The sequence below is a fragment of the Cetorhinus maximus genome, chromosome 15 (genome assembly GCF_964194155.1).
Source record: "Cetorhinus maximus chromosome 15, sCetMax3.hap1.1, whole genome shotgun sequence".
Classification (NCBI taxonomy): Eukaryota; Metazoa; Chordata; class Chondrichthyes; order Lamniformes; family Cetorhinidae; genus Cetorhinus; species Cetorhinus maximus.
Genome location: NC_135893.1, coordinates 21140994 through 21164805, shown reverse-complemented (window position 1 = coordinate 21164805; position 23812 = coordinate 21140994). Strand labels below are relative to the sequence as shown.

The 23812-nt window shown below is 44.6% G+C and overlaps 1 protein-coding gene across 2 annotated transcripts in view; it reads left to right on the top strand.

Moving 5' to 3' along the window:
• Window positions 1-23812, top strand: part of sdf4 (stromal cell derived factor 4) — a 78408-nt gene that overhangs the window by 18964 nt on the left and 35632 nt on the right. For both annotated transcript variants that reach the window (XM_078558059.1, XM_078558058.1), the window contains exon 2: window positions 9775-9911. In XM_078558059.1, the coding sequence (XP_078414185.1) occupies window positions 9775-9911 (137 nt within the window). The remainder of the gene's footprint in view (window positions 1-9774; window positions 9912-23812) is intronic.

The following is a 23812-nucleotide window of genomic DNA, read 5'->3' as shown; positions in this document are numbered from 1 at the left end:
CTTAGACTGTGGCCTCATAGTCACTTCACCCACCTTTGTTGTGTTGGCAACCAGGTTACCTGGGTACATGCTTCATGGCCAGCACGAGAGTGACATTGGTGGATACCTGGGAGAAAGTCAGCCTTTCATCTTTAACCAGTGATGGGGTGAGACACAAGGTAACTAACCAAAGGGACGTTGAAAAACTATCAAACTTCTTAATGCAGGGGGAATGGGTCATTACAGTCATCTTTCACATCTGGGACAATGCGGAGAGTGCTGGAAGGAATATCTCCTGTGTGTCTCTGTCTCTCTCTCTCTCTGGCTGTGTACAGTGACACAGACGTAGCCAGCAGAGAAATGAGAGGGTTTAATGCGCCGATTCCTTGTTGTGAATAATGTTCCCTTGTCCTCGAACGAAAGAACTGCCTTCGATAGCCTCACCTCAACGGTTTACACGCGTGCCACCTCGATTCCAGTGCGAGTCTGTTACATAAAACTGCCCAGTTTAGCAAATCTCCCTCTGGTGATGAGGACAAGTCTGGGAGGTGGTTAATTCTGGAATTGAAAAAAAAAATCCTGAAATTCATTTGTAGATTGAGGAGGTGGGGATCTAGAATATTCATTTTTTTTTGGGGGGGGGGGGGTCAGGGGTGGGGTGGGGTGGGGGGTGCGGGGGTGCGGGGAGAAGAGAGGAAACCTGCAGATTCTGCACCCGAGCAGTGAAGGGCTTGGACTTCTCCGTCCAGACCAGGGGAGTAGTGGGGGATGGGGGATGTAGTTATAGCAGGCTCCTGATTCAGGGAAAAAGCACCCCCACATTGTAATCAGTCCTTTTATGAACAAACAAGTGATTAATTCAAAAACCGAACGTGGTTTTTCTGGCCCTAGCTCCCGGCAGTAATGAGGCATTCAGAGTATAGACAGCAACATCACTTTCTGTTTCATTTATTTTTTTGCTGATTCGAGCTGTTTGTTTGGTATCGGTTTCCCCCACAGTTTACGTATTCCTTGCCTATTGTCAGCTTCTTCATCCCCACCCACACGAAACGTGCTCATTCACACTTTTTTTTTCACTCGGCTATAAATTTTTGGTTGCCTTGTCCTTATTCAGCGTTCTTCTACTCCGTCAGCCTCAGAGCTGTGTACAGCCGGAAACGAATTGCTGACGTCGTCTCCTTTTTTTATTTGGCTGAGCATGCAAACAGTAATCGTTCCACATTTTTTATCCGCATGCTTTCCAGGAAGGGCCACCGTTGACGGCTGCCCCCCCCTAGATTCGAGGGTCCCCTGGTTTCCGCCAATGGGGCGGAGCAGGGCCGATTCCCGACCCGCTTGGTCACGTGGGGCAGGACGTCCCACGAAGCGGCGGGACCCGGAGCGCAGGAATTGCTTCCCTCTCTGCCCCGCCGTTAGGACGTTAGGATTCAACGCGCGATGCAGCTTGGCGGACGAGTTGTCGCCATTTTGAACAGCTGGTTGCAAGCTCCTCCCACGGTCAGTGATGTCAACGCTGCGGCGCTTCATGGAGAGCTTCGGAGTGCCTGGGGAGCGTTTTCTTTGTCCTCCGCTGGAATGTTGGCCATTTGAGAAAACAGGACCTGGAGGGGGACCATCCGGACACGGAAAGGGTAATTGGATGATCGGAGGCCGACACCCTGTGCTTCTCACCGCTCCCAAACTGACACACGGTGGTACTGAGGCCAAGGTGAACTCCCTGACTTCTGGCTTAGTTGAGAGTGATTCACAGGCGCCCAGGTAAACCTGAGACACTCTGCCTGGGTCATGCCGTGCTATACTCAGGTCACTGCAGGGCGCGCAGGAATCGTTCGATGAAATGTTTACTCCTTAAAAAGGGGGGGGTGAGTCTTTTCCAACTTGGCAAAAGTGGTTCTAGTTAATGAGATGAGCAGCCATTTTGTTGTTATTGATTTCCTTCCTGCCATCAGCCCAGCTTGCCGAGAGATTGTCCTGATCCCCGGCCCTTCCTGATACATTGTCCTGACTACACGATGTGTATGTTTCTCACCATTATTGCCATTTGCAGAAGAAAGCAGAAAAATCTCTAATGAAGCACCTCACCCTGACTAAGTCGTCCGTAGCTCATTGGTAGCTTTCCTGCTGCTGAGTCTGGAGGTCGTTGAGGCAAGTTCCATTCCAGGGGCTTCAGCGCAAAATCTAGGCCGATGCTCCAGTGCAGTACTGAGGGAGTGCTGCACTGTCAGAGGTGCCATCCTTCAGATGAGGTATTATAAGCAAAGCCCTGTCTTTTCCCCCCCAGTGGATGTAAAAAACCCAATGATATTTTGAAGAATAGTGGTGAGGTTGTGGTGGTGGGGGGGGGTGGGGGGGTTGGGGTGGGGGGCGGGGTTGTCTCCCCAGTGTCCTCACTCATATTTACCCCTCAACCAACATCAGTAAATAAATTATCTGGCCATTATGTTATTGCTCTTTGTGGGATCTTGCTGTGCACAAATTAGCTGCTGCGTTTCCTACATTTTTTTTCTTTTGCCGGGTGTGGGCGTCGCTGGCTAGGTCAGAGTTTATTGCCCAACTCTAATTGCCCTTGATGGGGTGGGGTTGAGCAGTTTTCTTGAACTGCTGCAGGCTTGTGGTGTAGGTGCACCCACAGTGCTGTTGGGGACAAGAGTTCCAGAGACAACAGTTAAAGTGTACAACAGTGACTACACTCCAGTAATAATTATTTGGCACTATAGTGCTTTGCGACATCCTGCAGTAGTGCAAGAGGGTCTAGAAAGGTGAGTTCTGAGTTCCCCCCCGCCCCCACAGGGGCTGCTATGATATAAGCCAGCCATTTTAAAGATGACTGCATTCTGTCTGATCGGCTCTTTGAGACTGCTCCAGAATGTACTGTGAAATGGGAATTCTAGGAAGCCATCTCCTCTGAACACGGTTCCAGATACCCAGGCTATGTTTTATATCTCGCTCATAGCTACTTTCAACCGGGAAATCGGCCCTGGGGGTTGTGTTTGTATCTGTAAACGTCAGGTGACAACTACATTGTATACTGAGGATACATTACAAAGAGCTTAATTTGTGGTTCCCTTCCTGTTATTATTTTTAACTGTAGCACAGTATGGGACAGCTCATTTCCAGGTCAAAAGGAGCCTTGTGATGCAATGCCAGAGTTGGCACTAGCTGTTCATTTGCATAAATTTGGGACCCACTTTACGTTTACTGCTGAATCCACTATCTGGAACTGATTTGCAAACGCACAGCGACCGACTTTCCCAGCACTGTGTGGTTTGTCTGGGCCGATAGCAGTTGCTGCACAGTTGGTCCCAGCACCAAGAGCGATGGGGAAACTCCGATGGTATAAAGTTGATTCGAGTGGTTAAAATTCCACAGCAAAGTACTGGAAACAATGTTGAAGCTGACAGGGAGAAGATAAAATAACACATACTTGCAAGGACTGTATAAATTTGACACCCTTTCAGCGTGCTCACTAAGTGAAATATTGATTTCAAAATATTGCATTTCCTGGTATTTAAAATTTTGCATGTGCGATGTCATAGTACTATCTAAACACTCGAATCTTCCCCACCCTCAGATGTCCGCAATTGTTCTATTCTCGTGCATTTGAACCGCTCCTATTAAGTGACGATTATACTAGCCGCCCACACTTAGCTGACTGACTGCCTTTATAAGCTCTTATCTGCTCTCTAACCTCTCCGCCACGAGTTTATCTGTACTTTTTTTCTAATATATTACACCTCTGCTACAGGCTAGAATTTTCCATCCTCCTCTCTAAAGCACTGTGAGATGTTTTTCCAACATGGTGCTATATAAATGCAAGTTCTTTCTCTGGTGCTGAGACTTATTTTTACTCACCCAGCACAATATTTTGTGCTTTTCTTTATGGAGCCAGAGTTTTGCTGGGGACAACCCCAGCAGTATTGTAAAAGCAGTATGTTAAAAATAGCACCAGAGGAAGAGAACAACTCAAGCAGTTTTTAATGTATCCTCCTCAGGATGCGGCATCTCCAATTTGTACTGCTTATTTCCTTTTGAACACCCTTCCATAAATAACCAGGGAGGATGCACACTGTGATGCACTGGTTCTCATTGTATCGCAGGCACTGTGCATCCTGGATCACCCTTCCGGTCCATCATAGGAATGGCCAGGGTGGTCGATGGGTGAAAATAAACACAGTCATCCCACTTATTAATTCCAATAATTGTAAGTTGCGGAGCATGAGTCTGAAGCTAGCCTGTACCTTAAAACAGGTTTATTTTCAAGACAGCAAAGTAAAGTCATTGACTCTCCCAGTTCCTCTGACACCCAGAGTGAACTGGTTTATACACTCTTGTGATGATTCCCTAATCCTCCCCCAGTTGGGGACAGCTTAAATTATGTATTCTATTGCAGCACAAATACAACATTAACACCACTACCCTCTCAACCAAGTCATACTAAGAGGCTCATCCTTCTATTGACCTGAGCGGGAAGCAATCGTTCCAATTGCCAGTGTCTCGACCAGTTCCATTTTGGCTCAATCAATGGTTTTTCTATGCTCTCCCCTTGCACCATTATGAATCCTCGGTCAAGTTCCATTTCCCTGCCTTCCTCTTATCCCATTCATTTCTTAAGGGTATTTCTTGGTCTTCCTCTTGAGCCCCTTGAGAAGAATATACAAAGTGTTTTATCTGCCCCTGTGTTTTCTCCTTTCTGAAACCACAGAGATGCAGTTAGGAAAATAGGAAATAAGGGTGGAGAAGGCCATTCGGCCCATTGGGCCTACTTCGCCATTCAAACAGATCGTAGCTAGTCATCTACCTCTTACATGAGTTCCATTGGTACTGGCCACCTTCCGGAACCGCCTGCGAATTTGTGAGAGCCTAGGTGGCGTTGGGTGACATTGGGCATCACGGATGAACCTGACCCTGCCCTCCCTCAACATCAAGGCAAATGCACTTTACAATGGGATACGGTCCCTGGAGCACTAGAAGAATGATAACAGTTAATATTATTCCCCAGTTTCTTCGCAACAGTGACTTTTAACATTGTAAGACGTATATTTCCAGCATTTTCCATTTTTTAATGAAAGCGCTTTGCGATAATCGGTTTCGATGGAATGTAGCTCATGGGGCAGGGGGTGTGAGAGGCTGGGATGCCCGTGAGAGGGGTGAGATCGCACCCCCTCACCCCCCTGATATTCTACATCACTTTGGATTTGAAATAGTGTTTCTTCATCAGTTTTAAGGAACCTCCACGGCACTGGGGACCAGAGACCTCCCAAATATTTAATCCTTTCCCATTAGTTAATCAAGGGGAGATCTCTATATCTGCTTGCTGCAAGGCAGTGTTTGACCAGCAATGCTGTAAAAGTTCATAGTCAGCATTCACAGAGACCTGGAAACAGGTTTCCTGCCCACACACTTGGGTTGGTGAATGGTGCATGCAGTGGGGGTGGGGAAAAAGATATAAAGCGACTGATTAAAATAACACTGAAACTACATCAAAAGAAAACAATGGGCTGGCAGAAGTCTGAGATTTTTGGAAAGAATGATTAAGATATGAAATTTATGCGGTTGTGCCTTTTGCTTTACACCCACAACAGAGTTAGACTAAGGTGTATTTACAAAGTGTAGACAGTTTCCTTCTCAGGACGTACTTTACCTTTTTGCAGTTTTGAGCAAGGTTTCCTTATGCCCTCCTTTATCTTTCATTAAAAACGGAAAATGCTGGAAATACAAATTTTACTATCTTAAAAGTCACTATATAAAAGCAGGCTGTTGTTCTGGGTCAATTGTGGCTCAGTTGGTAGCTCTCTCACCTCCTGAGGCACAAGGTTCTGTGTTCAAGTCCCACCCTGGGTTTTGAACACAAAAGTCAACCAGTACAGTGCTGAGGGAGTGCTGCACTGTCGGTGGTGTCATCTTTTGCATGCGACATTAAACTAAGACCTTATCTGCCTGCTTGGGTGAATGTAAAAGATCCCGTATGGCACTATTTTGATTGGGTCTGTCAGCAGTTGAAGAGGTGGAACGAGCTTCCTTTCCTCCCCAGCCTTTTCCTTATCAGAAGGTTATGTAATTCGAGCATTCTTTTTTTTTTACAGAGTGGCCGTTTTTTCTTTTCGTATCTTTTCATGTCCTCTCCTTAGTCCAACTATAGCAACCCTGGCTGTGAAGCTCATGGCTCACTCCAAATTAATTTGGGTAGAGAAGGAGCAACTAATTTTTTTTAAAAAGCTAAGGTTTATGTAGCACTTTTCACAGATGTTTCAAAGCACTTTACGGCCAAATGAAATCTTAAAGTGTTGTCACTGTTGTAATGTAGGAAATGTGGCAGCCATTTTACACACAGCAAGCTCCCACAAACAGCAATTGATAATGACCAGGTAATCTGCTCTTTGTGATGTTGATTGAGGGATAAATGTTGGCCAGGGCACCAGGGATAACTCCCCTGTGCTTCTTCGAAATAGTGCCATGGGATCTTTTACATCCACCTGAGCAGTCTTGAGTTAGCATCTTCTGCAAAAGGCGTCACCTCTGACAGTGCAGCACCAGAGTGCCAGCTCTGATTTTTCAGCTCAAGCCCTGGGGCTGAATTTTTTTGCTGACCCGCTCGAGCGTGAAATGACACGCGATGATATCAGGCGAGCGCCCCTACGTCATCGCGCACTCACGCAACATTTTGATCGGCAGCGCACCCGCCGACAATTAACAGGCCTATTGAGGCCATTAAAGTATTAATTGAATGCAATTTTTCACTGCCTGTCCAACCTTACGGTTGGCGGGCAGGCGAAAAGCCCAGGCGGCCTTTGGATTTTTTTTATGAAACCCTCATCCACGGGCGGGACGAGGTTTCCAACAGGAATTAAAAATAAAATTAAAATTTTGAAATATCATTTATAACATGTCCCTGCTCACGTGACAGAGTGCTCATGAGGGCACATATTTTTATCATGTGTAAGTTCTTTATTTCTGATTTTAAAAAATCTTCAGCTCCCTGAGGCAGCTCTGTGCTCCCGGGCCTGTCCGCCATTCCCTGCTGACAAGGTAAAAATCCTGCCCCTGGAGTGGTTCTTGAACCTGGAACCCTGTGCCTCAGAGGCGAGATGCTGCCAACTGAGCCTCAGTTGACCCAGAACAACAGCTTGCCTTTATATAGTGACTTTTAACATCATAAAATGTCCCAAGGTGCGTAGTCCTGGGTAATTGAACAAAATTTGACACCGAGCCACATTGAGATATCAGGATAGGCGACCAAAGGTTTGGTCAAAGAGGTAGATTTTAAGGAGCATCATAATTAAGGAGTTGGGGTGGAGGGGGGGGCGTTTTGGGGAGGGAATTCCAGGGGTTAGGTAGTTGAAGACATGGTTATCGAGTGGTGGAGCAATTAAAATCAAGGATGCGCAGCAGGCCAGAATTGGAGGAGCGCGGAGATCTCAGATAGCTGGAGGTTTGGAAGAGGTTGCAGAGTTTGAGAGGGGTGAGACCAGGGAGGGATTTGGAAGGAAGGATGAGAATTTTAAAAATCAAAGCATCATTGGATTAGCAGCTAATACAGGTCAGTGAGCACAGGGGTGAATGGGACTTTGTGTGAGTTAGGATATAGACAGCAGAGTTTGGATGAGCTCAATTTTACAGAGGGTGTAATTTAGGAGACTGACCAGGAAGACAGATAAACCAAATTAGGGACAGTAAATTCACAAAGAAGGAAGAAGAATCCCGATGATTAAGGATAAAACAGTCCACTTGATTGGCACCACATCCACAAACATTCACTCCCTCCACCACCGATGCACAGTAGCAGCAGTGTGTACCATCTACAAGATGCACTGCAGGAATTCACCAAGGCTCCTTCGACAGCACCTTCCAAACCCATGACCACTACCATCTAGAAGGACAAGGGCAGCAGATAGATGGGATCACCACCACCTGGAAGTTCCCTCCAAGCCACTCACTATCCTGACTTGGAAACATATCACCATTCCTTCACTGTCGCTGGGTCAAAATCCTGGAACTCCCTAACAGCACTGTGGGTGTACCTACACCACATAGACTGCAGCGGTTCAAGAAGGCAGCTCACCACCACCTTCTCAAGGGCAATTAGAGATGGGCAATAAATGCTGGTCCAGCCAGCGATGTCCAAATCCCGTGAATGAATAACCAAAAAATCAGCTGCAGAATTTTCTTAGAAAAGAAAACAAGTGCTGAAAAAATCTGATCCAGGCTCCCCTATCTACCAATTCCCCAAAATCTTAACCTATTCTTCTCACTCCAGTGCTGACTGACTGGCAATGCATTTCCAGTATTTTCTCTTTTTTTTCTGACAGGGTATATTTCCCTCTGCTGCACAAGCTAAATTTTCAAGGCTTTTTTCTCTCAGAATAGTTACAGATTGCCAACTGGTGCTCATTGTTACCGCTGAGCTCAAGTTAATTCCGTTACTATAGAATACAAGTCAACAGCAGTAAGAGAAATTGTTGGAGCATTTAAATAGACATGAGTTACTTACAAATACATTACAGTGTGAAAACCTGCCTGTTTATAGCATCAGTTAAAGAGTATTTTTCCTCTAAACACAGCCATTAGGTGTGGTATTGGCTCTCCCCGATTCATTACTGAACATCGCGTACGTTTTGTTTTTAGAAAAAGCTAAGCATTTACTACAATTATTGTTCCAATTGCCACCCCTGATCTCCCTCCCTAGCATTTTCCCCCCCAGCCCCTGACCACGACCTTCAGGACCCCGATCGCTCCCTCACGAGGCCTGTTTTGTTCTCCCTTGTCCTAAAGGCCAGGATCGCTGCCCAATACCCGTGCTCCCAAACCCAAAGATTTGCCCACATATCAGGGCAGCACAGCGGCCTGAGCCTTTATTGTAGTGAGATCTAAGGCCCAACATCAGGGGATGCTTAGTCCTCACCAGGTAACTAGCTTGATTTCTCTAAAGCACTATATAAATTCAAATTGTTCTAGTTACTTGACGCCTCTTTTATTCCTCTTTGGAGAACCTGACGCTGGTAACTGCTCTCAAGACTTCATTAAAACAAAAGGATTATTCGGCTAAACAGACACATTCAATTTTTCAACATGTCTAAAAGTACAACACAGCTTAGAAATTGAGTTTAACTTTGCATGTATAATTTTAGTAAGGTGATTTAATTTGTCTGGGAAGTTCACTACAATAAATGTATATTAATTGTGTTTAATTACATGCAAGTGGAGGGCATTAATTGAGGTTTCACTTCAGAAGATATAAAGAGACACTGAAGGTGGGGTGGGGGTAGTTGAGTTGGGAGGTATATGCCTATAATGATTCACTCTGTAAATCAGTGTTAGACTGAATAAAAATTGGCTTCAGTTCTATCCTTCTCCAACTGACATCCTTGAATATAATACATTGCGCAGTCTTGTCAGCCGTAAGCCTATGTTTGGCATCTGATTTCCACTCGCTTCCTCCAGAAACTTGGAGTATTTTGAATCGATGCATCTTCAAGTCCTACTCCAAGACCTGGATGCTCACCCCCAGCTACTTTTGTCTACAACAGGGATCAAACCTTTTTGAAGGTAATGAGAATGGGAGCTCCTCTGATGGACAGTTAGAAAACAAATATCGCTGCCTAATAACCAAGCTGATTAATGATAATAAGCCAGGGGCCGAAATAGGTTATGACTAGAATGCTGACCAAGAGTACTAATCGAAGAAATGTATCGCCTTTGAAATCTGATTGCAGAATCACTGTGTCAGTGATCCAAAAAGCAGAATTGTTTTCTGTTGGACAATTATGTTCACCAGTTCACTGTATTCTTGTTCTTCAGGGTTGATGTCAATGTTGACAAGAAAATTAGTGCAAGCGAGATGCAAAGATGGATTATGGAAAAGACCGAGGAGCATTTCCAACAGGCCAATGAGGAGAACAAACTACACTTCAAAGCCGTAGATCCTGATGGAAATGGTAATGCAATTTATTTGTGAACATGGGATTCCTTCCCTCCCTAAACCTCTCTTCCCACCCTTCCATCTATAACGTCCTTGTACTGTAACAAACAAATTAAAACCGACTAACTAATGCAAACAAAATATGTCTGACAAAACCCTTTTACTGGGCACCATCCTTCTAGCAGTGTAGCATTACAGGAACACTCATTCCCAGCTCTCAAGTGGAGGTTCACTTCTGCCCACTAAGCCAGGTTGAATCTTCCAGTGTCCTTCGACAATCGTTCCGCTCAGCCCAAGTTTTCTTGAATGCAATTATCACCAGCAGGGCATACCTCGACAATTTCACCCCCCCCCCCCCCCCCAAAACCCCACCCAACCACCATCCCTTAAATCTTCAAGAGCCCCGTCTGTTCTGTTCCTTTCTTTAGAACAGAAAAAAAACTCCTCAAAGCATCCTCAGCAGGTCAGGCAGCAACTGTGGAGGAAGATAAAGTGCTGTTCCTCAAACTTACATTGAACTTCACTAGAGGACTGCAGCAGGCCAAGGACAGAGATGTTGGTGTGAGACCAAGGTGGAAATTAAAATTACAGGTTAATGGAAGCTCAGGGTCATGCTTGCAGACTGAGCGGAGGTGTTTGCAAAGTGGTTACCCAGTCTGCGTTTGGTCTCCCCCGTGTAGAGGAAACCACATTGTGAGCAGCAAATACAGTAGACTAAGCTGAAAGAAATACACACAAAATGCTGCTTCACTTGGAAGGAGCGTTTGGGGCTGTGGATAATGAAGTGAGAGGAGGTAAAAAGACAGGTGTTACATCTCCTGCATTTATATGTAAAGGTGCCATGGGAAGGGGATGGCTGTTGGGGGTGATTGAGGAGTGAACTAGGGCGTCACGGAGGGAATGATCCCTTTGGAATACTGAAAAGGGAGGGGAGGGGAAGATATGTTTGGTGGTAGCATCATGCTAGAGGTGATAGCAATGGTAGAAAATGATCCATTGAATACAGAAGCTGGTGGGATGGGAGGTGAGAACAAGGGGAACCCTCATCTTTCGATGGGGCACTTTACAGTCTTCTGGACTCAACATTGGGTTCAGCAATTTCAGACCATAAACCTTCTGTTTCCTTTACTTTGCATCTTTCGGTTTTTCTCTTATTTTTGCTTTCAGACAGCAGCACACCTGCTCTAGGCACATCTTCTATTTCTTTGTTTCTTTTCTTGCCCCATCTCCATATCTTTTGGGCCCTATCACAGACCTTCCTTTGTCCTTGTCCCACCCACCCCTTGCTTAAACCCTATTACATCACTAACTTTTCCCAGTTCCGATGAAAGGTCATTGACTTGAAATGTTACTCTTGTTTCTCCCTCCACAGATGCTGCCTGAGCTGCCAAGTATCTCCAGCATTTTCTGTTTTTATTTAAGATTTCCAGCATCCGCAGTATTCTGCTTTTCTCCAAAGCATCCTGCTTAGTTTTTAACGTGAAAGCAGTTCACCCTGCTCGCCCACAGCTGTAGCTTCTTTGTTTCTCCATCTCAAATAACAGCTATCCTTTCTCTGTGGGATACAATGAAAAGATGTTAAAACAGTCACCCCGCCTCAAAGGGCTTCTGTTTGAGTTTCTCTCCCAATAGCAACCAGATCACATGGACATGTACCCGAGCTGAGAAGTTTATCTGGAATCCTCTGTTTTACTTTGAGTTAAAGGTACATTTCAAAACATAACAGTCTTGTGAAGCTCAGCATTCATGACATATTCCATGACTCTTTGTCAGTTAGGCCTCAGTCTAAAGTTGGGGTGTAGTTATTCAACTACCTTCTGAAGATGAGGAGGATCATGTGAGGGCACAGTCGTAAAACCAGGAATTGAAGTACAATTTATTCATTGGGCACACTACAAATTTATCGAACAATCTGAGCAAGTGAAAGCACTTTCTGAAACATGGGGAGTGAGGCCTCTCTAAAAGAGTCATCTGAAATACAGCACCTAAAAGATATACTTAAAGTAATAATAAGAGGCCCCAGAAATACAGCAGTACCTTGGTCAGAATCAAAAACCGAAGGATAAGAAAGCCCAGTAAGGAGCAAATTCTCTCCGCATCTTCGCCTGTGTCCCTCTACTGCTTTAGCGATTTTAGGCTGTCAGGCTCCTGTTATCTCCTCTTCACTACTGCCGTCGGGTTCCTCTTCACCTCCATTCCTCACCAGATCCCTGTGCTTCCTACTTGAATAGCAACCCAAACAATTCCCATCCACCAGCATCCTCCTCCGCCAAATTCCAAATGCCTCATTTTTGTTTATCTGGAGAGAATGAGTGAAGTTAAAGATACAAGACTTGTCTGGCTCTGTTTCTAAATGATGTGTGTGTCCGAAGAACATACTTAACAATTTCCTGTTTGCCCATGACTGTGCACTAGCTGCTGGTTCAGAGCTGGACTTTTCCCTGATGCATAAGACAACCTCAGCCTTACAATCAGCACAAATAAAACTGAAGTAGTGTACCAGCCTGCTCCAGGAAAGCCCTATCTTAAACTCAAGGTTTCAGTCCATGACCAGAATCTGTCAGCAGTGGATAGGTCATCTTGTCAGCATGGTCTCTTGAGCTGTTTATATTGACAACGAGACACGTGCAAGAATTTCCAAAACAAGTGTAGCCTTCAGCAGACTTCGAACATCATGTCTGGGAATGAAGAGGAGTAAGTCTGCCTACCAAACTGAAAGCCTATAAGAGCAATAGTCCTGCCCACTCTGCTCTATGCATGTGATACTTGGATGGTGTTTCAGCCTCATGCTCAGAAGCTCAACCACTTTTACTTGAGCTACCTTTGGAATCTTTTGAAGATCAGGTGGCAGTAAAAAATACCAGACAGTAAGGTGCTCATCTAAGTTGAAATGCCAAGTATCCACAACATATGGAGACAGTTGTAATTGAGTTGGGCTGATCATGTAGCCAGAATGCCCGACACACTCTTACTAAAGTAGATCTTCTATGGAGAGTTTGAGTGTTGGGGGTGCACTCTCACGATGGTCAAAGGAAGCACTACAAGGACACTCTAAAGGCTTCACTTCAGAGTTTTGATATCAACTTCGAGTCCTGAGAGAAGCTCACTCAGGATCACTGCAACTGACACGACCAAATAAAAAACTCCATCAAAAGCAAGCGTATAACAGAGGCAGAGAGAAAATGCAAGGAGAGGAAATCCAGAAGCAGCAACTCGTCCAAAACTCAATCGTCTGCGATATCCTGTCCTATTTGCAGCAGAGCTTTCCCGGCACAGATCAGCCTCAGCAGTTACCTACGTACCCACTGGAACCCTCCTGCAAAAGATTAACATGGGGGTACCTGGTCATGTTTGCACCTTTGCTTCGAAGGATGGACGAGAATGTGGAACGTTCTTTGCTGCACTGCCCCTCTCCCGCCCTGTCCTGAGGATCTCTGTTTCTGTCACATTGATGTCTATGTTGGTGCAGCTTCCTACTTTCACTGTGGTGATGAAAATTCAAGATTATTTAATTGAATAACTTTTTCATTTCCACTTGTCTTTTCTTGTTGTCCACCTCAACTTTTCCCTTCCTTGATTTCTCTCCCTCCTTGTCTGTAATGGGCTTTTCTCATTACAACCCCATTTATTATAAGCACTCTATTCTTCTCTCCCCATGTCACTGTCTCTGCCATATCTGCTCAGATGGCTCCACATTCCACACCAGAGCTGACATGTCCTCCTTTCTCTCCCCTTACCAGTGATTAGGATTGCCAACCCTCCAGGACTGGCCTGGAGTCTCCAGGAATTGAAGATCAATCTCCAGGACACTGCTGTGTGCAACCCTGGAGAAAAATCATTGGGACCTTAAAAAAGGGTTTTTTTTTCATAATTTTCTTTGAATATTTCTCTTTACCACAAAAAAAATATTGAAAATTAGTTGGGGGGAAATGGCTTTTTAGCTGACAGTCATCATCCAACTGGGTAATGAGTTTTTTTGCTTTCCAATTGGTGTAGGAAGACAGTGCATCACAAAGATGGATGTGTTGGTCAACAAATGGCTGGAGTGTGGGGGCAAGTCATTGATGAAACCTCCAGGAATAGATTTTATCACAGTTGGCAACTCTAGCAGCGATTGATTGTGATGATGTCAGACCCATTTCATGGTTCTTGGCTCCAACACCAGCCGCAACATTCAGCAGCTCATCTATTACCATTTCTGTTACTTACGATGTAAGCCCACCACTGAACACATTTTTCCTTTTCTATTCCTGTCCGTTTTCTAAAAGGCCCTCTTCCCTTTGGGTTGCCCTTGTTCATTCAGAGCAAGAGTGGTGAAAGTGTGTACCCATGGTATTTCCCTTTTCAGATACAGACGGACCCAATGTTCCAGCCTTCAAAACTCCTGAATGCGAACATACCAACAAGGAGCAGGAGTAGGCCATTCAGCCCCTCAAGCCTGCTCCGCCATTTAATAAGATCATGGCTGATCTGATAGTAACCTGAAATTTGCATCCCACCTACTCCCGATAACCTATCACCCCCCTTGCTTGCCAAGAATCTATCTACCTCTGCCTTAAAAATATTCAAAGACTCTGCTTTCTCCACATTTTCAGGAAGAGAGTTCCAAAGACTCACGACCCTCTGAGTGAAAAAAATTCTCCTCATCTCTGTTTTAAATGGGCGACCCTTTCTTTTAAAACAGTGATCCCTAGTTCTAGATTCTTCCACAAGAGGAAACATCCTCTCCACATCCACCCTGTCAAGACCCTTCAGCATCTTAAATGTTTCAATCAAGTCGCTTCTTACTCTTCTAAACTCCAGCGGATACAAACGTAGCCTGTCCAACCTTTCCTCATAAGACAACCCACCCATTCCAGGTATTAGTCTAGTAAAAGCAAAAAACTGAGGATGCTGGAAATCCAAAACAAAAACAAAAATACCTGGAAAAACTCAGCAGGTCTGGCAGCATCTGCGGAGAGGAGCACAGTTAACGTTTCGAGTCCGAATGACCCTTCAACAGAACTAAGTAAAAATAGAAGAGAGGTGAAATATAAATTGGTTTGGGGGGGGTGGTGGGACAAGTAGAGCTGGATAGAGGGCCAGTGATAGGTGGAGATAACCAAAAGATGTCACAGACAAAAGGACAAAGAGGTGTTGAAGGTGGTGATATTATCTAAAGAATGTGATAATTAAGGGTAGAAAGCAGGACGAGCAAGGTACAGATAGCCCTAGTGGGGGTGGGGTGGGGTGAAGGAATCAAAAAAGGCTAAAAGGTAGAGATAAAACAATGGATGGAAATACATTTAAAACTAATGGAAATAGGTGGGAAAAGAAAAATCTATATAAATTATTGGGAAGAAAAGGGGGGCGGGGGGGGTCGGAAAGGAAACAATTTCCTGTTCCCTGGCCCCAACCGCCTCCTCTTCACCATGGACGTCCAATCCCTCTACACTTCCATCCCCCACCAGGATGGTCTGATGGCTCTCCGCTTCTTCCTCGAACAGAGGCCCAAACAATCCCCATCCACCACTACTCTCCGTCTGGCTGAACTTGTTCTCACACTGAACAATTTCTCCTTAAACTCCTCTCACTTCCTCCAAATAAAAGGTGTGGCTATGGGTACCCACATGGGCCCCAGCTATGCCTGTCTCTTTATGGGTATGTGGAACATTCCTTGTTCCTGTCCTACTCCGGCCCCCTCCCACAACTCTTTCTCCGGTACATCGATGATTACTTCAGTGCTGCTTAATGCTCTCATCTGGACCTGGAAAAATTTATTAATTTTGCTTCCAATTTCCACCCCTCCATCATTTTCACATGGTCCATCTCTGACACTTCCCTTCCCTTCCTTGGCCTCTCTGTCTCAATTTCTGGTGATAGACTGTCCACCAATATCCATTACAAGCCTACCAACTCCCACAGCTACCTCGACTACAGCTCCTCACACCCTGCTTCCTGTAAGGACTCCATCCCATTCTCTTAGTTCCTTCGCCTCCGTCGCATCTGTTCTGATGATGCTACTTTCAAAAACAGTTCCTCTGACATGTCCTCCTTCTTCCTTAACCGAGGTTTTCCACCCACGGTGGTTGACAGGGCCCTCAAACGTGTCCGGCCCATCTCCCGTGCATCCGCCCTCACACCTTCTTCTCCCTCCCAGAAACATGATAGGGTCCCCCTTGTCCTCACTTATCACCCCACCAGCCTCCGCATTCAAAGGATCATCCTCCGCCATTTCCGCCAACTCCAGCATGATGCCACCATCAAACACATCTTCCCTTCACCCCCCCTGGCGACATTCCGCAGGGATAGTTCCCTCTGGGACACCCTGGTCCACTCCTCCATCACCCCCTACACCTCAACCCCCTCCCACGGCACCTTCTCATGCAACCGCAGAAGATGCAACACCTGCCCCTTTACTTCCCCTCTCCTCACCGTCCAAGGGCCCAAACACTCCTTTCAAGTGAAGCAGCATTTCACTTGCACTTCCCTCAATTTAGTCTACTGCATTCGTTGCTCCCAATGCGGTTTCCTCTACATTGGAGAGACCAAACGCAGACTGGGTGACCGCTTTGCAGAACACCTTCGGTCTGTCCGCAAGCATGACCCAGACCTCCCTGTCGCTTGCCATTTCAACACTCCACCCTGCTCTCATGCCCACACGTCCTTGGCCTGCTGCATTGTTCCAGTGAAGCTCAACGCAAACTGGAGGAACAGCACCTCATCTTCCGACTAGGCACTTTATAGCCTTCCGGACTGAATATTGAGTTCAACAATTTTAGATCATGAACTCTCTCCTCCATCCCCACCCCCTTTCCGATGCCCCCCTTTTTTTTCCAATAATTTATATAGATTTTTCTTTTCCCACCTATTTCCATTAGTTTTAAATGTATTTCCATCCATTGTTTTATCTCTACCTTTTAGCCTTTTTTGATTCCTTCACCCCACCCCACCCCCACTAGGGCTATCTGTACCTTGCTCGTCCTGCTTTCTACCCTTAATTATCACATTCTTTAGATAATATCACCACCTTCAACACCTCTTTGTCCTTTTGTCTGTGACATCTTTTGGTTATCTCCACCTATCACTGGCCCTCTATCCAGCTCTACTTGGTCCACCCCCACTTAAACTAGCTTATATTTCACCTCTCTTCTATTTTTACTTAATTCTGTTGAAGGGTCATTCGGACTCGAAACGTTAACTGTGCTCCTCTCTGCAGATGCTGCCAGACCTGCTGAGTTTTTCCAGGTATTTTTGTTTTTGTATTAGTCTAGTAAACCTTCTCTGAACACCTTCCTTAAATAAAGTGACCAATACTTGCTTAAATAAGGAGACCAATACTGTACACCGTACTCCAAATGTGGTCTCACTCGTGCTCTGTACAACTGAAGCATAACCTCCCTACTTTTGTATTCAATTCCCCCCGCAATAAATGCTAACATTCTAATAGCTTTCCTAATTATTTGCTGCAGGGCACTTAGCTCCTCATGTGGGACTCTCCTAAGGCTTCTTACCACCTTAGCTCTTTCCACATTCTTTTGTCCTTTTTAAAGTTGTCTGATTGTCTTACTGAGACCTCTTGAATCAACTGCTTAATTTCCTGCTTTTGAGGTCATACAGCCCATTAACTTTCCCCTTGTGATTGCAAGACCTGCTGCACTGTCACCCCCGCCCCTTTTGTCTATGTGTTCAACACTGTTTCAGTGGCTTTCTTATCTTTCAAGTTTTCAGTTCTGACAAAGAGTTGCAATCTGATAAGTTCACCTGTCTTTAGCCATTAGAGATGCCGAAAGATCTATCTTGCACTTCACAGAATTTCTGTCATATCGAGAGTAACAAGTTTGTTTCCTCCTCTTCCGCCTGCCCCTTCCCTGCATGCCTTAAACGCTCAAAAGATACTGGTGTTAGGTAATCCTAGGACACAATTAATTCAGAACAGGCAGCAATGAGGAAAAGCTACCTCAGCCATGGATCGAATATGTTAGTGAACCTAGCCAGTTCCATCTGTTAGTAACCATTCCCACAGCAGATAGAAAGGGGCTCCTGTAACGATGCATTGAACTGAAGGGATCTTTCAAATCTGTTGTATTCTAACTAGTCTAGTCTAGCAATACACAATACAGAAATCTCTATTCCTCCCAGTGTATCTTGCTCAGGGGAATGCCCCAGAAAAATGTCTGCAAGTCTTCTCCATTACAGCATTCCATGGGATATGGAGGCTTTTCTGTCGTCTGTGTTTAGTAATCTTTTGCATCTTAAGCTTGTCATGGGGTGACATGCTATACTTGGCTGGTAACTGTTGCTTGATCTGATGTGTTCAGCCCTCAGACAAGCTGCTTAGCACACCCAGTGATGGCGGCTGAGGAGTTTACAGCCTCTCTCCCCAGCTGCTGACTAACCAAAGCAGTTGTCCCATCAGCATCCCTTTGCTTGCACGTTACCCGTGCTCCCTGTTCTTAGTCAAACAAAATACATGAGGCCTGAATCATGGTGGTAATGCAATCCACTTGTGAGAGGAATAATGTGATTGGGACTGTCCCCATGGGTCCCTGGCTGCCTGCCACCAAATTCCCAGCCCTGGGACTCCTGGAACTTTTATTTAAACCAGGACCGGCCATTAAGATCAGGAATACCTGTGTATCCTTGGGTTCTGTAGGTGTGCCAGTCACTTTGTAGGTTATGTGTCCCACTCCCTCTCCCAGTTTTAAAATCGGGGCCATTGATAGGCTTCCTTGTTTTTGATAAAAAGCTCACTGTTATTGCCATGGAGATGTGAAGACTCCTCTTTCACTTCTTGTTGTTTTATTTTATCCCTCTTTGGCCTCGCTATCTTGAGGACTTGATTGGGCTTTACGCTGCACATAAAATATAATTAATCCACCCCTGTGACTGATACCAACTCCATTGTCTCTAACTCAGGCACAACACGGTTGTGTGGGATGGGTCCAAGCTTCTTCCCTTGGGAAAATGGCACCAGCAGAGGAGAGGGTGGCCCCTCAGCATTGTACCTGATCCAAAACCTCTGACAAGCAGGACACCATCTTTCAGAATGCCTTTGTGACCTGGCAATTTCAACTTCATTGATCTAATACAGCAATCCTGATGCCGGTTTGTGGCAGTAAGTGAACCCTTTGTACCAACCTGGTGCCAAGTAAAGGAGTTGATGCCACTAACCTCAAGGCATTTACTTGAACTTTAAAATTCTCTCAGCTAACCACTGTAACATTTGATCGCGCTGAATCACATTGAACACACTTGAGTCGTCACTATTACACATTTCCTTTGATTTATGAGGGAGGTGATACTGAAACCTCGCTCGAGTACATTTCCAAGGTAGTTTCAAAAGCCCAGTTCTCAAATAAAAACAAAGCGCTGAAAACGCTCAGCAGGTCTGGCAGAATCTATGAGGAGAGAAACTGAATGAATGTTTCGAGTCTGTATGACTCTTCTTCGGAAGCCCAGTTCTGTTTCGTTCCCATCCTGTGTGGATTAGAAGTGGTGTGCAAGTGTGTTTCCAGATTCCAGCCTTTGATTGTCAATTTCAAGTTGATCAATACTTTCCTTTATCCATTGTTTATTGAATATAAATTTGAAAGCACTTGGTGACCATTGACGGTTAGAGTTCCGATATTCTCAGGGATCTTTCAATTGGTGTTACTTCCACCCTTGTCTTTACAATACTTTAACCTTCTAGATTCCTTGTAAGTTTTGAAAGCCCCCTGAATGCCCCTAATACTGTCCTTTACATCTCTGTTTGGCTACATTGATCTCTGCTTAATTAACTTCGAGTCAGCTAGAATGAATTTCGATTCAAGCCTCAATAACAAACCCTTCTCTAGTTCTCAATTTTTCCACTCTTGGCCTTCCAACCAAGATGCCAATTAATCGTTCTAGAATTTCTATGCACTCTTCAAAGTTTGAATACCTGTATTTTAGTGCCATTGCCCATTTGCAAGTCCTCTTGATCATTTCTGTTTTAAAGCAGCGTTTATCAGTGGAATCACGATGCTCCCCTTGTTCTACCTCGCACGTTACTGAAAATGAGATGATAAATCTCTGTTTTTTCAGTTATTTTACAATGCAAGTTTTAATTCTAGTGGGTCAGCTGCAGCAGTGCTCCCTGCAAGTCAGGTAATGATTTATTTAATTTCTGGCCCAACCTTATTTCATATTTTTCCCTGTTTTAATCTCATTCCAGGTTCTGATAACTGTTTAGAATGGTGGTTTTGAGATCATTTGAGTTCTGGTTCTAGTGCGTTATTTACCTAATTCTGCTTATTGAACATGGTGGTTTCCTGCTATTGGAAACAGAGTATTGCACGGCCAACTGAATGCAGGGCAAGTCCCAGCTAAAGAATTGATCACTGTGGGCCTACAAGATAAACCTTGGCCTTCGAATGGGGGCAACATTTATTGTATGATACCTGAGTCAATATATAATAAAGGAGTCATAGTTTGAAGGGATTGGAAGTATTGCTGCTGTCTTTCCTTAAACAGCCTGTACTTATGAAGGGGAATCATTTTGGGCATGGCAACAGTAAATATAAACATATTAAGAGAAAGGCACGGTTGAGTCACTTCTGAACACTCCTTATGTCATTTAACCATAATCCTTAGAAAAGCTCTCCTTCTGTTTCAGGACAAAGCCATAAACTAACTTGTCGTTAAATTTCACGCAGTACCCTCAATTTATGGTCCTTCAGAGAGCTGTTTCTATGCCGATGGATGTGACCCTTTCTTGTAGTGCTGAGTGCTCTTTGTTACATAATAAAGATAGGATGTAGTGAGATACAGCATTCAAAAATAAATACAGGAAAGGAGCTGGTGTCACGCTTTAATAAATTTAAGGAAGTTCAGCTCATCGTGCCTGCTGCTGGCTCTTTGAACGAGCTGTTCAGTCCAGTCCCACTCCCCTACTCTTTCTCCATAGCCTTTGATTTTGTTTCCCTTTTTGAATATTTATCCAGTTCTCTTTTGAAACTTACTATAGGATCGGCTTCCACCATCTTTTCAGTCGATGCATTCAAGATCATCAGAGCTTGCTGCCTTTATTTGGAAAAAATGTCCTCATCTTCCTCCTATTTCTTTTCCTTTCTTCCTCAAAAAGCAGTAGAAGCAGAGTCTTTGAACATTTTTAAGGCAGAACCAGATAGATCCTTGATAAGCAAGGGGGTGAAAAGTTATTGGGGGTTGGCGGGAATGTGGGATTGAGGTTGCAATCAGATCAGCCATGATCTTATTGAATGGTGGCGCAGGCTCGAGGGGCCGAGTGGCCTACTCCTCTTGATTGGTATGTTTGTAAACCTGTGCCCTTTGGTTACTGGCCCTCCTGCCAGTGGAAACTGTTTCTCCTCGCCTTCCTCTAGCATAATCCTTTGCGACTCTGAACACCTCTATTAAATCTCTGTTCCAAAGTAAACAATCTTGTGATAGCATCACATTTAATTGTAGTGGTTAATTAATCACCACATGAGATTGTGTCCTGTGAAAGTGTGGCTTGGGTGGCGGTGGCCGCGGTGAAACAAATTTCCTGGGCCATTATTTACAGTAGATGCACATGATAACAAAAAATCCTTTTTCAGATGTGGTTTATGCTTTTGTGCTTGCACTGCATGATGCGAACCAGCTTAATCTCAGCTTGTTGGAGCAGCAAATAGTAAAGACTGTATAAGTCAATGAAGGGAATCATGAAAAGCCAAACACAAGTCCAGGATGTTTCCCTATTCGTTCGCAGATAAACTCGCTTCAAGTAGGATTGTGGGATCACAAGTGACCTCTTCGATGGCAAGGAGACACTTTCGTGCTTGTCTATTACGTGTCCCACTTTCAATACTCTCTGTATGCTTGAGATCATCCAAAACTCTGGTCTCTGTATCCTAACTCCTACCAAGTCCCCGTTTCACCCCCTGTGCTTGCTGACCTACATTGGCTTCCCATTAAGCAACATCTTGATTTTAAAATTCTCATCTTTGTTTTCAAATTCCCCCCATGGATGCCCCCCTCCCTCCCTCTGTAATCTCCTCCAACCCCTTCAACCCTCTGAGATATCTGCTCTTCTCTAATTCTGGCCTCTTGAGCATCCCCGATTTGAATCATCCCATCATTGGCAGCCATGCCTTCAGCTGCCAAGGTCCTAAGCTCTGGAAGTCCCTTCACAATCCTCTTTGCCTCTCTTCCCTTCTTTAAGATGCTCCCGCTTTGACCAAGCTTTTGGTCATTTGCTGTAGTAGTTCTTTATGTGGAGATTTTGTTTTAAAATGTTAAAGGTGCTGTATAAATACAAGTTGTTGTTGTTGTTCATGCATGTTGAGCATCTGACTTTCTTTCTGTTCCTGATCCAATGTAAACTGCAATTAAATATTTGCCAATTTTCTGCATTCATCTGAGTCTTTCCAGAACCATAAGTGGGACAGCATTTTACTTTAAAAGGAGCACCCTTTTCATATAAAATTGTTTGACGGGTGTCGTGTAGAATTTTGTGACTCAGAAGGCGGCCATTCAGTCCAGTGTGCCAGTGCTATCTCTCTGAAAGATCTACCCATTTAGTCCCATTCTCCTGCCCTTTCCTGTGTAGTGTTAACACAGAAAATACCAAATATTCATTCATTCATTTCCCTTTTAACTTTCTGCTGCTGCCACTATTTGTTGTAGTACATGCAATGACTTAATAACCCCCTGTGTATATTTGGCAAAGAAAACCTGTCACTTCATTGTTTTACTGTTGGTCTTCAATTGTCTCCTTAGGTCAAAAGTTATATTTCCTCCCGGTGTCCCCTTGCTTCTGAGTCACAAGGTTCTGGGTTCAAGACCCACTCCAGGGCTTGAGCACGAAAATCCAGGCTGACGGTCCGGTGCAGTACTGAGGGAGTGCTGCCCTGTTGGAACTGCTATCTTTCCGATGAAACTTTAAACCATGGCCCCATCTGCCGTCTCAGGTGGACGTAAAAGATCCCACAGCATTATTTCAGAGAATAGCAACTGTCCTGGTCAAATATTTATTCCTCAATCAACAACATCACAAAAACAGGCTATCTGGCCATTATCACATTGCTGTTTGTGGGAGTTTGCTGTGCACATATTGACTGCTGCATTTCCCACATTATAACAGTGAATACACCTTCATTGTCTGCAAAGCACTTTGAGACGTCCATTGATCATTCAAAGCATCATATAAATGCAAGTCTCCTTTTATTTTGTTCTTTTTTCAGAAACAGGTTCCAACTCAACACCTCCCTCACCTCCTTTTAAAACCCATCTCTTTAACCAGGCTGTTAGTCATCTCTTATATCTCCTTGTTGGTTTAAGAGTATAAGAACATAAGAAATAGGAGCAGGAGGTGGCCATTCAATAAGATCATGGTTGATCTGATTGTGGCCATAACGCCACTTTCCTTTCTGCCTCCCATAGGCTTTAACACCCTTGTGGATCAAAAATCTATCTAACTCAGCCTTGAATCCATTCAATGTCCCAGCCTCCAGTGCTCTTTGGGGAAGAGAATTCCACAGACTAACAATCCTCTGAGCGAAAAAAAATTCCTCTTCATCTCAGTCTTAAATGGGAGACCCCTTATTTTGAAACGTTGCCCCCTAATTCTAGAAACACCCTCTCAGCATCTACCCTGTCAAGCCTCCTCAGAATCTTTTATGTTTCAATAAGATTCTCCTAAGCTCCAATGAGTATAGGCCCAGCCTGCTCAACCTTTCCTCATAAGATAACCCTTCATCCTGGTGAACCTTCTCTGAACTGTTCCATTAAGGAGACCAAGTTTGGTGCCTATTTTTTGCTGATGCTACTGTGAAGTCCCTGGTGATTATTTTTATCTTCTAAAGATGTTATATAAATATATTTGTGATGGCTGTGATAAGTAGTTCAGCCGCCACAAGTAGGCTGATCAGATTAATTAACATCAGTCACCTTTGATAGCTCTTAAACACCTCA